The following is a 14,190-nucleotide window of genomic DNA, read 5'->3' as shown; positions in this document are numbered from 1 at the left end:
ATAGACATACATGAGAAAGTGTCAACAAGTCTATTATAGCCTTTTTCCCAACAAGATCCTTTAATTGTATTCAGTATGACTATTCCTGTCTGTAACCTGCTAAGTCTATTCATCTAGGCAAAAAATAATGTTTATTAAAATGCATGTAAACCTAAATAGTGCATTAAAATAAATCAGTAAGATAATGTAAAAGAAAGGTGGAAAAAACAGCTATATAATGTATCTTTAAACAGTAAATTAACTGTAAAATACTGTCAAATAAATACAAAATTTTTCTTTAACAGTACAAAGCTGGAAATTTCAGCTACAGTATAATAATGTTAATTTTACAGTAACATAACATGCTGCCAGTTCTTTACTGTTATTTTACTGGGAAATTCTTAACAGTGCATTTACTATGAGAGCTAATCAGACACCTACTGCGAAGCTCGCCACACCCCCTTTCAGAGGAACGCCATTTTGTTGACACAGTCTTTGCAATGAAAATAAGCTCCTTTAACTGAAGCTTTAGCCCCACAAGCATGACCATGACATGTTAATGCATGTAAAAGAAAATAAGCGTGGAGTCCTAATAACAGCACATATAGGTGAAAACTGTCCCGGGAGATAAAAGCGGTGAAGTCTCCGGTCACCCATTTTCAACACGATTGACGTCACCGAGCCATCTTTGTCCACCTCTAATCCAGCCGGCTGTTTATTACACCTTCATTACCGCACGGACACGGACAGCGCCGGGTTCTCCACTAGTTAGCCTGCAGAAATAGGATAAAAAAAGGAGGTTTTTGTACACATATCTCAGTGGCAGACACAGAGCCAGTGCTCCTCCTCGGCTATATAGGCAGGGAAACGCCACAATAAGCCAACCAAAAGGGTGCCAGAGGGTTAGAGAGAGGAGCGCAACAAGAAGGCACATCCACATCCATCTGCCAGCCACTTAGGACGCGCTAACATCTCCAGTCCGGTTCTCAGCACACAGCTGCACAGCACAATATACTACCAGGAAAATGTGAGTAAAGCTTTTTTTTTTTTTTTTTTTTTTTTTTCCAAATCCTAATTTATTAATGAATGTCGTCCTCGACTTTACGTTGCTATCCGGGTTTAATGGTGTCTGGATGTCTTTGAGGTTATTTCACTGGAGGAGTCGCGTTATAGTCGGTGTATATCAGTGTAAATTTAATGTCACAGCTCTTATTTCTCTCATAATATGAGCCTAAATGTAGTTAAGCTAACGCGTCGGCCTAACCTTGGAGCAGACAACAGGGTGTATTGCTTTTAAACACATTATTATTAGCCTAATTTAAAGCGTTTTTACACGTTAAACGAGCTCACGGTGTTTTATCACCTGCTTGTTTTATATTTGAGTCGTCTGGTTTGCTTTTCACCGGAGAACAGCACGCACGCATCTTTATCCAGTTTGGACTGGTTTCATAAAGGACACCGTCTAGTGTGCGATTATACCCCCACAGGCTAATAATTAAAACCACATGAAAAGGAAACATCATGTACAATAAAAAAGCTCAACATGTACATGTATGTGCCTTCGTCGTGTTTTTTTTCTTCCACAGGTGACCATTTAAGCTCATTCAACAGCAGCAAAGGACACAATTAGCATTAAAAGCGTCGACATTACTCGACGACTACTCCACAGAGCTTCTTCTAGACGGTGATATTATTAGCTCTGGAGCAGGCTTAAAGGCCTAGTTTACCGTGATATGTGCAACCCACAGTGGGGGGTGGTGGGGGGGATAGCCTCCTACTGTAATGTCGTCGACTGTCGTGCGAGGGCGGACAAGCTAATATATCTCACCATGTCTGACACTTCAGGGGCAAATGAACCCTGTCAAATATATATTTGTCCCTTTTCTGTATACAAATATATATAAAGGTTATAGGCTAAAGGAAAGATAGCTCATTTTTTTTGCATAGGAGGTAGTTAAAACGTCGACATGTCATTGTACTGTGGCGACATGTTTGTTAACACTCCCTCTCTGTGGGCTGTGTGAGCTACATTTGTCACCAACATTTGGTTATAATTGTTCAACCAAGTGATTCAAATCCATCCACCCCCCCCTCCCCTCTATCATAATGAACCTCCCCGCCCTCTGTGTGTGTGTGTGTGGTAGGCTTCCTCTGTATTTACAGGCCCCTGTCGTCGTGCTCGTCGTGTAACAGTGATGTTTTACAGGACAGGTTATTATGTAGTTCCTGGTGGTGGTGGATATACGGTCAGAACTGGAAAGGTGCTGTGGGTCAGCTTCCAGTTCAGCACCATCACCATCACCATCAAACAGGCTGGGATAGTGAGGCTGGGATCAGACTGTTACAGGTCTGGTCTGGGGCTGCTGTGGAGCTGTCCAGTGCTGAAATGTCGCTCTCCAGTGCTCAAAGTCAGATAGCAGTGAGCAAACACTCAGAAATCCATTGGTTTTATGAAAAAAAAATAGTAGCCTTATTTTAAATCAAATGTAAAATGATCTACTTTTAGGGTACATATGTTTAAGTGTTTAAATGATTCCCTTATTTCATCAGGTGGGCCCCTGAAAACCTTCTTGCACAGGCCTGTCAATGTGGCAGGAGAACATCTTTGGAAACCACCTGACTATTATTATAAGCTCTGTCCTTGATATATTTAGCTTTCATAGCAAATCTGACATTAGCAGTGGACTGTAAAGAGAGGAATATGAGACATTACAAAATAATGTAGTTCAGCACCATCAAACAGACACATGGGATAGTGAGGCTGGGATAGTGAGGCCGGGATCAGACACTTACTGGTCTGGTCTGGGCTGCTGTGGAGCTGTCCAGTGCTGAAATGTCGCTCTCCAGTGCTCAAAGTCAGATAGCAGTGAGCAAACAAACAGAAATCCATTGGTTTTATGAACAGAAAACAAATAGTTAGCCTAGTAGTTTCATATTTTCATATTTTTCATATTTCATCAAGGGGCCCCTGAAAACCTTGCACAGACCCGTCAATGTGGCAGGAGCCCTCTTTGGAAAACCACATGACTATTATTATAAGCTCTGTCCTTGATATATTTAGATTTCATTTCATTTAGCAAATCTGACATTAGCAGTGGACTGTAAAGAGAGGGATGAGAGACATTACCAATCCAGCATGTTGGTTAGCTGCCTTTATTATCAGATCAGAGTTTTTGTTGTGTATTTTTGATGTTTTATTGAAAAGTGAATTCCTTTTCTGTTGTTTTCCCTTATTTTGCCCCTGTTAATAGAGTGCATGTAGTTACCTCCACATGCAAATTCATCAGCAGGTAGAGAAATTTATGGGCTAACAGTGTCTTTTTTGAGATTTTTAGACAAGTGAAATAAGTTCACAGGGTTACATTCACCACCAACAAATCTATATCTGTAATAAATCCATAAGTAATGGTGGTGCTATTATTATCCCATGTGCCATAATCAGCGGAGCAAATTCAGTGTATAATTTTTAATTAAAAGTAAAGATTATGCACCAAAGTGACACAGATTAGAAACAGTTTCTCGACAATTCTTTATCCAACACAGCATCTGATTTGTAAACATGCTGTAATTGTAGTAGGGATGCACCGATCTGACGTTTCAGTCCTGATACCGTTACCTGGGCTTTGGTTATCAGCCGATACCGAATACCGATCTGATACCAGTGTTTAATTAATAAGATGTACGCCTCACTGTGTGGAAGTGACTGGAATCATTCTTGTATGTGTAAGGAAACACCAGGCTTGACTTAAACATTGCTTTGTTAACTTTGTAAAACAAAATGTAACAAATAAATACATGGATATAAATTTAGTGAATTGTTATTTATTATTAAAATGATAAATCATACACCAGCAACTTGGTAAAAAATCTTCAAAATTAACAGGAATTACAATTCAGGTGTAGACCTTTTTATTGCTGCAACAAATTGGTCAAAACTTAAACAGGAATTGAAATTCCAGTATATAATGTATATAGTATATAAACATAGAATTGAATTTAATAGATTGACACCAATATCTGATCCAGCTATTTGAGTCAGTATCGGCCCGATATCCAATCCAGTATTGGTATCAGTGCATCCCTAATTTTTGATGTTTGATTGAAAAGTGAATTCCTTTTTATTTTGGTTTTGTTGTTTTCCTTATTTTGCTCTGAGAATAGGATGAAACTGAAAGTATGTGCTCTCTTCATGTAGTTACTTCTACAAGCAAATTCATCAGCAGGTAGAGATAGTTTTTGTCAAAAGGCTGAAATTTATGGTCTTTTTTGGTATTTTGAGACAAATGAAATAGGTTCCCCGGGTTATATTCACCACCAATATCTGTTGACTGCATCAATGAAATCAATAAATCCATCAATAGAGGCAGGTGGTGATATTACTATCACATGTGCCATAATCCTTGGGGCATGTAGAGACCAAATTCAGTTTATTATTTTCAATTTATAGTGAAGATTACACACCAAAGTGGCATAGATTAGAAACAGTTTTCCCACCTGTGTGTGGAGCTTCCAGTTTGGTGTGACCAAATCCATTTCTTTCAATTAAAAGTGAAGATTACGCACCAAAGCGGCATAGATTAGAAACAATTACCCCCATTTTTTCGCTCAATCGAGCGCAGTAGGCTGTGTTCACATGATGTGGAGGCTGAGGAGAAATCTTGTTGCTTCACCAGCAACACCTCCTGGTTGGTTGGGGACGCCAGTTCAGAGGTGATGATAGCGTGAACCTCTGTGGTGATACTCTATTGCTGACAAGTGAAAGGAAGCATACAGTGATTATATAGTTTAATATTAGGCAGTGAATGTCGACAATTCTTTATCCAACACAGCTTTTGATTTGTAAGCATAGAGAAATTGTAGAATGATAATCTCTCAAATCTCACGAAATACAGCAATATATGTTGTATATATTTGTTTGAGACACATAATGATAATAATTCACCATTATATACAGTATATCAGTTAGCCTTGGGTATTTTATAGTGGTAGTTTCTATTAGGGCTGGTTGTCAGCTGACAGGGACCACCAGCACCATCAGGCCTATCCAAAAGGATTTGTTGTTGTCAGAGGATTAGTGATGTGTGAGCGTGTAAAGGTGACCTTTATACAGAGTTTTGTCTCACACTGGCAGAGCAGCTGAGTTACGACTACGATAACTTTGTCAGAAGATACTACAGCCTCAGTCAGTTTCACTCTCTAATTTTAGAAACAGTTTAGCTGTCTAGCTGTATTGATTTCTCTGGACTGATAGATGGCAATAAAGCATACTAAATTAAACATGCTGGGCTACTCCACACTACATGCAATATTTAAGTATTTAAGCCTTTTAAGCAGGCTGTTTTAATGTGTCTGCTGCCATATCAACTTGCAGAATGTTTCAGATTTAATATTCAGACTATGTTAAGACATTTAATTGATATGGGCACATATTATTATTGAAGGTAAACTGATATTAGTAGGCTGTGAGAATCATATCTCATTTAAAATGATTTGAGACTAGCTTGTTCCTTTTAGAATTATGGTTAATCAATCGTACTGGTTTTGTATTTGCTTTGTGTGTGGTTTCAGTGATGATATGAAGGGTTAGATTTTCATTTTAGTGGAGTGTGTATATTTCAAATTAGACAACAATTAACATTTCAAAAGAAAATCCATTAAAAGTGCATTTCTAGGATGAACTTTCCCCTTTAATGTTAAAAAGTATAGCCTTTAGAATTAGGAGAATTATGCATATTTGGAGAATCTGATTGATTTGCCAATTCTGTTTATGTAGGTAGGTTGTGGCTCAGCTGTTACATGATGTTGTGCTCTATGTTTCTGATGAGTCTTGGATCACTAATGATTTGCCTGCATGAGATAAACAGTTGGTCTGTAGTTTTTGCGGTTTACCCATAGACTGTATATAAGAAGTGGACGTAGTCACCGTGACGTCACCTATTGGTTTGTGGACTGCTGTTTTGAAGCCTTGAGTTTGGCATTTTGGTCATCGCCATCTTGGTTTTTGGCCGTGGCCATCTTGGATTTTTGCAACCATACACGAGAGGGTGGAGCTAAGTACAACCGAATGCTGAATAAGACATTTTTAGGCGACCAAAAAGGTTATAGTTAACTTTGATGAACTGAAAACACACTATGAAAGGGTTAAAGTTCTAAGACGAAAACACGGACAACTCCCAGACCGGACAACGCCGTGGTAGCGACCTGTCAATCGCACGACCAAATCATCCCCTGCTTTATCGTCTATTTTACTGTAAATGGGACAATAATTTACTAAATGAACATCATGCTGTATTGAAGAAGACTTGAAACTAGCGATTCAGACAATAAACTCTGTTTTCTAATGTTGCAATACAACATGACATGACCAATCAACTTGACATTTGCAAAACCTCCAGTAGTTGATTCTCTTTGTGATAGCAGGTAATTATCTGGACTCTCCTGCACAAAAACGTGGAGATGTTCATTTCTGCAACACAGTAAATCTTCCAAATCCTACAAATTATTTCTGATTCTAACTTGAATCTCAATACCCAACATAAATGTGTGCACTTTTCCATCCTTTTGATACGCAGCAAAGTAGCGGTAGTTTCTTCATGACATTACCATTAACATTAAAATAATTATAAAAAATAAAATATATAAATAAACTACAAAAAAAATGGAAGACTCCAACATACTGCCAGCATCTTTATTTCTGGCTGTTAGGCCAGCTAGTAAGATATGTTTTTGTGATAGATTTAGCAAGGACAAGTCATTCAGGAGCAATACAGTAGAGGTGCATGGCACTACATAATTCAACACATTTGTCAAAAAGGAACACACCATTTTCCAAAGAGAGATACAAACCAAAACAACATGAATCATTCCTAAAATAGAAATCCTATGATGTATTTAATATGTATATTTGTATTTGTATTTGTATATATATATTTTGATAGAAAGCTTCTGTCTTGTTTTTTGTTACTATTGTGTTTTCAAGGCTTTCTTAACTTTTTCTCAATGGGTATGCTTTATATAACCGCTGAATATTTGTATTTTTTTTTTTAATCATAAGGTCTGCCCCAGCTGGAGCCCCCGCAGATGCGAATCAGCCCCCCAACCTCACCAGCAACCGTCGTCTGCAGCAGACACAGGCACAAGTGGATGAGGTGAGTACATGCCTCTCTGCAAACTCAGTCGTGCTGTCAAGCTCAGATGTAGACATTTGCGCTTGTAGCCTCTTTCACTGGTCACTTACTGTTAACTCAATCTTTTCTGCCTGTTCACATACAATACATATTTAAAACGGAAAAAGCACGATTTGACGTGAAACTTAATAAACGACTTTCAATCATAATCTTTATCCATCACGTCAGCTCTGTCCCGTCTGGCCCTCACAAAGAGTCATTCTGTCTTGAGCGATGATTACATTGCATTGCGTGTCTTTCCCCAGGTGGTGGATATCATGCGTGTAAACGTGGATAAGGTTCTGGAGCGTGATCAGAAGCTGTCAGAACTCGACGATAGGGCTGACGCCCTGCAGGCTGGAGCCTCTCAGTTTGAGACCAGCGCTGCAAAACTGAAGAATAAATACTGGTGGAAGAATGCCAAGGTGAGGACATGCAGACGGGCTGACTCGAATAGCAAATACCTGTGTAGAAAGGCAGAGTTAAACTTCCCTGTTTACAGACAAATGAAAAAAAAAAAGACATGAATAATAATACAGACAGGAGCAGGTGCAATTTTGGTGTGATTTTTGTGTTACTGTGTGTGTGATGAAATTGAAAAAATAACAATTTTTTACTACTTTTCTAATGACTTTTTCTGAATATCCACTGACTACAGATGATGATTATCCTGGGTGTGATATGCGTGATTGTCCTCATCGTCATTATTGGTAAGAAACCTTCTAACTTTTATGTGCACATAGCAGGGATGTCACGAAAACCAATACTCCAGTACCTAGTCAATGCCGAAATTTTGCCAAAAAACGCGATGGTACTCATCTTTCTACAGTACCTGTGGTACTATAGGTACCGGGGGCTCCAGACTAACGGCTTCTAAAATCTGAAAGGACGCAGTAAACTCTAGGGCTGTCCTCGATCAAATAAATTCTTAGTAGACTAGCACATACGATTTTGTCGACTACTCGATTAGTTGATTTAATCGACGCATCTGTAAAACTGAGTTTCTCCACAAAGAATCACACAAAAGCAATACTTTAAATCTTGTGTTTACCAGAGATGTGCTCATAAGTTTCTTAGAAATAAACCATTCAGCATGAAAAAAAGCATAAAAAAAACGACTAATAGACTAAAGAAATCTTAGTCGATTAAGACCAAAACGACCAATTAGTTGACTAATCGACTAAGAGGGGGCAGCACAGTCTTGCGGTGCTAACAGCTAACGTTAACAGAGGTTGCATTGAATTTCATTATGATGTGTTTAAGCTCTATTCAGTAAAAATGATTATAAGGCAAAGGTAAATTATAACGTTATCATAATGTGTTCAAATGAAATCTTGTAAAATGTAATTTTTGGCGAGAATACTTGAATAAATCCAGTTGTTTGAAGGAGAAGTTTCCACAGTAATATATAAAATAGATAATAGAGAGGGAATTATAGACCTGTTCATCTTCCTAACACAAGTGTTTTTTTTTTTGTTTTTTTTCGTGGTATCAAATTGGGTATCGAGAATCGTTGAATTTCACTGGTATTGGTACCAACTACTAAATTTCTGTGACATCCTGAGCACATAGATTTGTCATTGTTATCTCAATGGATTTAACCATAAAACTATTTCTCACATTCTGCACATGTATACTGTATAATATAAGGCATGTCCCTGAATGAATTTACCTGTTGTTGGAAAATGTTGCTTTGAAAACGTATGCATTACTTTAAGCATTATGAATCAGACTTTCCTTTTCCTTTCTGTCTTTCCACAGTGTACTTCAGCACCTAAGAAGAGTTGCTCCTACCCCAGTCTAATCCTTCCTTGCTACAGAAAAGAAAAAACCCTCAAATTGATTACAAAATTATCCATGATAATTCATTTATTATATATATCTCCCGATTAGCCTCGATATAACACCCCTAAACCTTCAGGGCCCCATGGCTCCCCCACTTCCACCACCTCGCCTCTGGACCCCTGTCAATATTTGTCCTGTGAGTGTGTGGCCCTGTCTCCTTTCTGGGTACTCTTGGCTTTTCTAACCTGCCATACTGAGAACCAAAACACTTGTGACGATGCAACAAACAGAAAAGGAAACAAACGATTGGCGATAATTGTTACATAACTGATATATATAGTTCTTTGTAGAGTTTTATTCTGATATATACTGTTTTGTAGGTGTGTGTGCGTGTGCGTGTGTGTGCATTTTGTATTTTTTAATTTTTTGTATTAATTTTACGTATGCTTCAGCGTTAACTACTGCCTATTAATCAAAAGTGTGTATCTTGCATGTTATCATCATCTGTCTGTCAACCTGCTTACTCTCTCTCTCTGTCTCTCTCTTTTCGGTGTGTTTTTTGCACAGTGGAGTTTGTCTCCATTTCACTATGGACATTTTGATTTTCGAGTTCATCTGTGTTACTCGTGTCAACTAAGAAAGTCCAAAATATGTCAGGGAACTAAAACTTGTACTAAGAAAATATCAAGTTACAGAAATTTGAGCTATCACACCGACAAAACTGCCCATGAGAGTTACTCTTACTTCAGCTCTAGATTTCTATAACTTGATGCCAGCATTCAATTTCAAGTTTTAGCTTCTTTGCTGGCTTTCTGAGAGAGTAAATGCTCACCGATATTGATCAAACATCCAAATAATGCATGAATTGTTAAACTAACCCCTAGTAATCATCATTCCCCAGCCCTTTCCATCTGAACCTCCCAGTATTTGTGTCATTTCTCTTTCTCCATTTCACAATAACGTTCATCTCTAACACTCTTCTGTCTGTCGGCATGCTTGAACACCTCGATTTCTTCTGCTAATTTCTAAAACTGCCATAGTACAGTCGGACCAATGTCTGTAGATGTTTCTTTTTTTATTTAAATATTAACGTAGTGTCTTATTTCGAAAACATTCCTTCATTGCAGTCTAGTGCAAATGGTCTTACCGTAGCACATGTAAGTGTAAAGTATCTTTAACTAAAAAAAATAATAATACACGCGATGAAACTTGTGTCGAAAAACGTCGGTCATACAAACCATAGGAGAAAAATAGTTATAGTTAATAGCTGTAAGGATAAGTTTTGGATTAGACTTTCAATCTGTCCAAATGATTTTCTTTTGTAAAAATGGGTGATGTTATCTTAACATTACACTTACAGTATACTGTGGAGATGTCATTAATGTCAAACTGTGGATATGGGCTTGAAAAAACAATTCTAACGCGAGGTGATAAAAATGGGGCCGTTGCGTAAATAGATTAATTTCCATAAAGCAAATACTTACTGGCCCTACATGGACACTGTAAAGCCTTAGTCTTCAGTCACTTCTATTAGTTACTGTAGGATATTACCAGTCAAACACACCCTCGTACATTTAGTCCGTGCAGGGGGAGTGGCTGACTGAAGAAAACGGAATCTGTTTAAAATGCACAAATAACCTTGTTTTTGATGGCGCTGTCTGGCTGGTCAATAGCCTGGCCAAAAGGAGATCCTCGTGCAGCAAAACCTCTCCACAAGAAGAGCACATTAAAAAAGACAATTCCGCCTTATTCGCTAATCCAGGAACAGGGACCGAGGCTAATGAGGAAAAAAAGAAAAAAAAGTCAAATTCACAGTTGAGTTTTAGGTCAGCAACTTTGGGGTAGGCTCAGAAATATACTGTCAAAAGGTTAGCGACGAGAAAGCAATTACTCAAAAAAATAGCAGCGCTCCTAAGAAGAGTGTTTTGCTAGCGCAGTGGTTCTGTCTCAGTGTTTCTCCCTATAGTTAAGGCCTTTTTGTTTTCTTTTTTAAATATAATAGATTCTATTTTTATTATAGTATATTTTTGTGTGAAACAGACAGGTAAAGAGGAAGTGTGCAATCAGTGCTATTTGCTGCCGACAGCAGCGAGCTCCTCTTTACCTCTGTCTGGCGTGTTTTTTGTAATTCAGCTCCGTGCGTTATACACTGCCAAGCAACAAGGGAGAGGCTTCTATTCTTATTGCAGTCGTTTCTTTTCATCGGTGCCCTCGCTGGTTTTGGTCTTAAAAACATCCTTTTACATGTTTCCAGCATTGACTATACTACCCTTTTGGCTACCTTATGAGCAGGAGAGCAGGGCAATATGATGCACTTGCTTTTTGTTAATGCTTTGTCAAACTAAGGCCTTGTACACATAAAAAAAAAAGATCTGAAATTGTTGGAATTTCAGTTATTCAATTAAATCTCTGTCTCATGAAACGGAAGATTTCCAAGTGTGCAGGAACAAGGAAGCGACTCAGCTCATGCTCTACTGCCATTAATGTCATTGTTAACAATCCTAAAATGTATGCATTTTGATTTCAGATCTTACAGTAGACTGGAAAGATAATGAGACCATGAAACTACCAACAATATTTCAAAGCAAGTGTGTGTAAAGCCTTAGTAGCCTTTTCAACATGACTTCTTATCTTCCCCACCAGCTGAGTAGACCAGCCTGCCCCCCCTTTTGCTCAACTCACTGATTCAGAATCCTACAGTGTGTGTGTGTGCGTGTGTGCGTGTGTGTGTGTGCCTGTGTGCGTGCATGTGTGAGTGCAGGTGGATCAATGTGTGTGTGTGTGTGTGCTAGAATAGCTCTGTGTTGGGAATATCCCCGGTTTATCCCGACAGATTAGGCCGCTTAAATCTCAGAGTGAGGGCACGTTGTTTCCTTGACCACTGAAGCGCAGACAGTTTCACAGATCTGCCGGCCAGCTCTATTAGGAAGGACCCGAACCTTAACAAACCCTCCACCCTACCCCCTCTACCTATTTTTTCCTCCAAAAGTGAACTGCAGAAGATTACCAAAGACCAGATTTCCATGCTTACGCTGCCAATTGCCATCAAAAACAAGCGGAGAGAAACAGGTTATCCAAACTATCGAAAGTCTGTTTTAAATACCTTTACCCTATTTAATCCACAGATTACAGGACCATTACACACTACTTATACGGTGTGTCAGTTTGGCTTGTGAGTGTGCCATTCTAACATATGCAAGTTAAACCAAAACGTAAGGGCCGCATGCTTCAAATCTCAAACACAGTCCGCCCCACCATCCAGGTCCGAAGAAGAGCCTCTTTAATCTGGAAAGTTTTTAGACACACGATCCTATAACTAATAATAGCACAACTCTTCTTTTTTTTTGTGTCTCCATAGTGCTGCCAAGTTCTAAAATGATATAAAATAACTATAGCTATTAAAGATAAACCTAGAAAAAATGTTATAAAAAATCTGCATTGTTTGGTGTTGTAATATGGGGGTGTTTTGGGGGGTAGGGGGTCCTATATCCTCAGGTTTAAGGTATTATTTACCAAAATATATATATGAGGACAAAATCTATATTAGCAAAGCAATGTAAAATTGGGTTTTTGGCAATAGAAAATCATTATAGGGTTACAAATGTGGTCCTTTTAGCCATCCTACTGAAGTGAAATAACACTACTGATTGGGGTAGGACTTCTGTGTTATCCATGAATCCAATCTGTTGCGAGTGCTCAACCAATTTGGTCACAATAGTGAATATGAAGTGAGTGCTCTGTTTTTTTCTCTCCTGTTGCTTTACTGTCCGTATGAAAAGAAGTGCGTATATATTTTAACACCGTGGCACTTTTTTTCTGTTGTGATTCATTCGTTTTGGTGGGATGGGAACACGATTCGGTGGAGAATATTGTCTTTATGTCAACCTTAAGAATTGTTCAGTGATCTCAACGCTACGTTCAAGTCATTTGGGGGGGTGATCCGAAATGCAAGTTGCCAACACAGGAAAAAATGTTCAGACCCTCTTCCAGGTTTGAATTATAACTTGTGAATTTGTAATTCAAACTTGGAAGGAAACAAGCAGAAAGAAAGAGACCAATCTTTCAAAAGGCGTCATTTAATATGTGCAGAGCAGGAAATATTCCCCAATGTTAACCGTCGCCCCCAAATGGTATGAAAGCAGCAATAGGAGGGAACCTTTTGAGTCTCTGAATGGTCACTGGATGGCTATAATTGTACAATATTCTACTTAAAATATATGTTTTTATTTTCAAACCAAATATTGTGTTGTTTTTTTCTTTTGCATCAATTTAGTAATAACTCCAGATGTCACTGAATTGTTTATATGTAAGCACTGATGGGTAAAGGTAAAGAAAATGGGGAAGTTAATGGGAAAAAAAAGTATTTTTACCTTCAATTGTCCAGAATGCTTAGAATGATTCTACAGTTTACATCAGATTGCCGTTTGTATCTACAAGATCTATTTTTTGTTTAAATCTGTTTATTTTTGAGGTAAAGATTTTGATTTCTCTTTGGGACTGGGGTTTCTGGGATGAAGGCCCGTATTGCCCCTGGTCGTCTGGCCTTACAGGAGGGACAGGACTGGAGGATCACGGGCAATGTGCTCAGTTTTCTTTCTTACTTTATTTTTCTTTTCCTTTGCTTTTTATTTATTGATAGATTTATTGTGCTGTCATTTGGTATGGGATTAGAAAACTAAACAAGGTTGACTCAACGCAAAGAAGAGGAGACTGAATGAAAAACTAAAGTACATAAAATAATTGTAGTGTAAATCTATCAATGTCTTATTATATTGATGAACATCATGAAATATATGTATATTGGAAAAACAGTATCTATGACAACTTGTACTTTTGTGTGTGCTTCACGTGCTTTGTGGGTGTGCAACAATGGGCAGATGCAATTTTGACCGCAATTCTGGGACCTTATCTGACCTGTATGAATAAGCATAAATTTATTATCAATACAAAGATACACCTCTGGCTTTAATTTATCCCTAATTACATGTAAGTGTGTGGAATTTGAGATTTCGAGAATAAAGTCATAATGATACGAGATTAAAGTCATAGATTTACGAGAAAAAAAAGTCAGAATATTATTAGAATAAAGTCATATGTTTAATAGAAAAAAGTCGTAGTATTATGAGAATAAAGTCATAACATTATAAAGTAGTAATTTTACGTGTTATTTTAGAGGGGAAACGGAGCAGTTAAATGAGGTACGTGGAGCAGCTTGTGAAGTTATACTTTAGTATAGGTTCCAGAAATAACAAAATACTTC

At 38.1% G+C, this 14,190-nt stretch overlaps 1 protein-coding gene across 1 annotated transcript; it reads left to right on the top strand.

Annotated features, from left to right (window-relative positions):
• The first annotated feature begins 639 nt into the window (after positions 1–639).
• vamp2 (vesicle-associated membrane protein 2) lies at positions 640–13,880 on the top strand. The gene is made up of 5 exons (XM_037747669.1): positions 640–1,006; positions 7,034–7,127; positions 7,412–7,570; positions 7,804–7,855; positions 8,907–13,880. Coding segments are annotated over exons 1-5 (324 nt in total). The 5' UTR covers positions 640–1,004; the 3' UTR covers positions 8,924–13,880.
• The last annotated feature ends 310 nt before the right edge of the window (positions 13,881–14,190 follow it).

The sequence above is a fragment of the Sebastes umbrosus genome, chromosome 17, assembly GCF_015220745.1.
Source record: "Sebastes umbrosus isolate fSebUmb1 chromosome 17, fSebUmb1.pri, whole genome shotgun sequence".
Taxonomy (NCBI): Eukaryota; Metazoa; Chordata; class Actinopteri; order Perciformes; family Sebastidae; genus Sebastes; species Sebastes umbrosus.
Note: the sequence above shows the minus strand (reverse complement) of the source record. Positions and strands in the feature narration are given on the sequence as shown.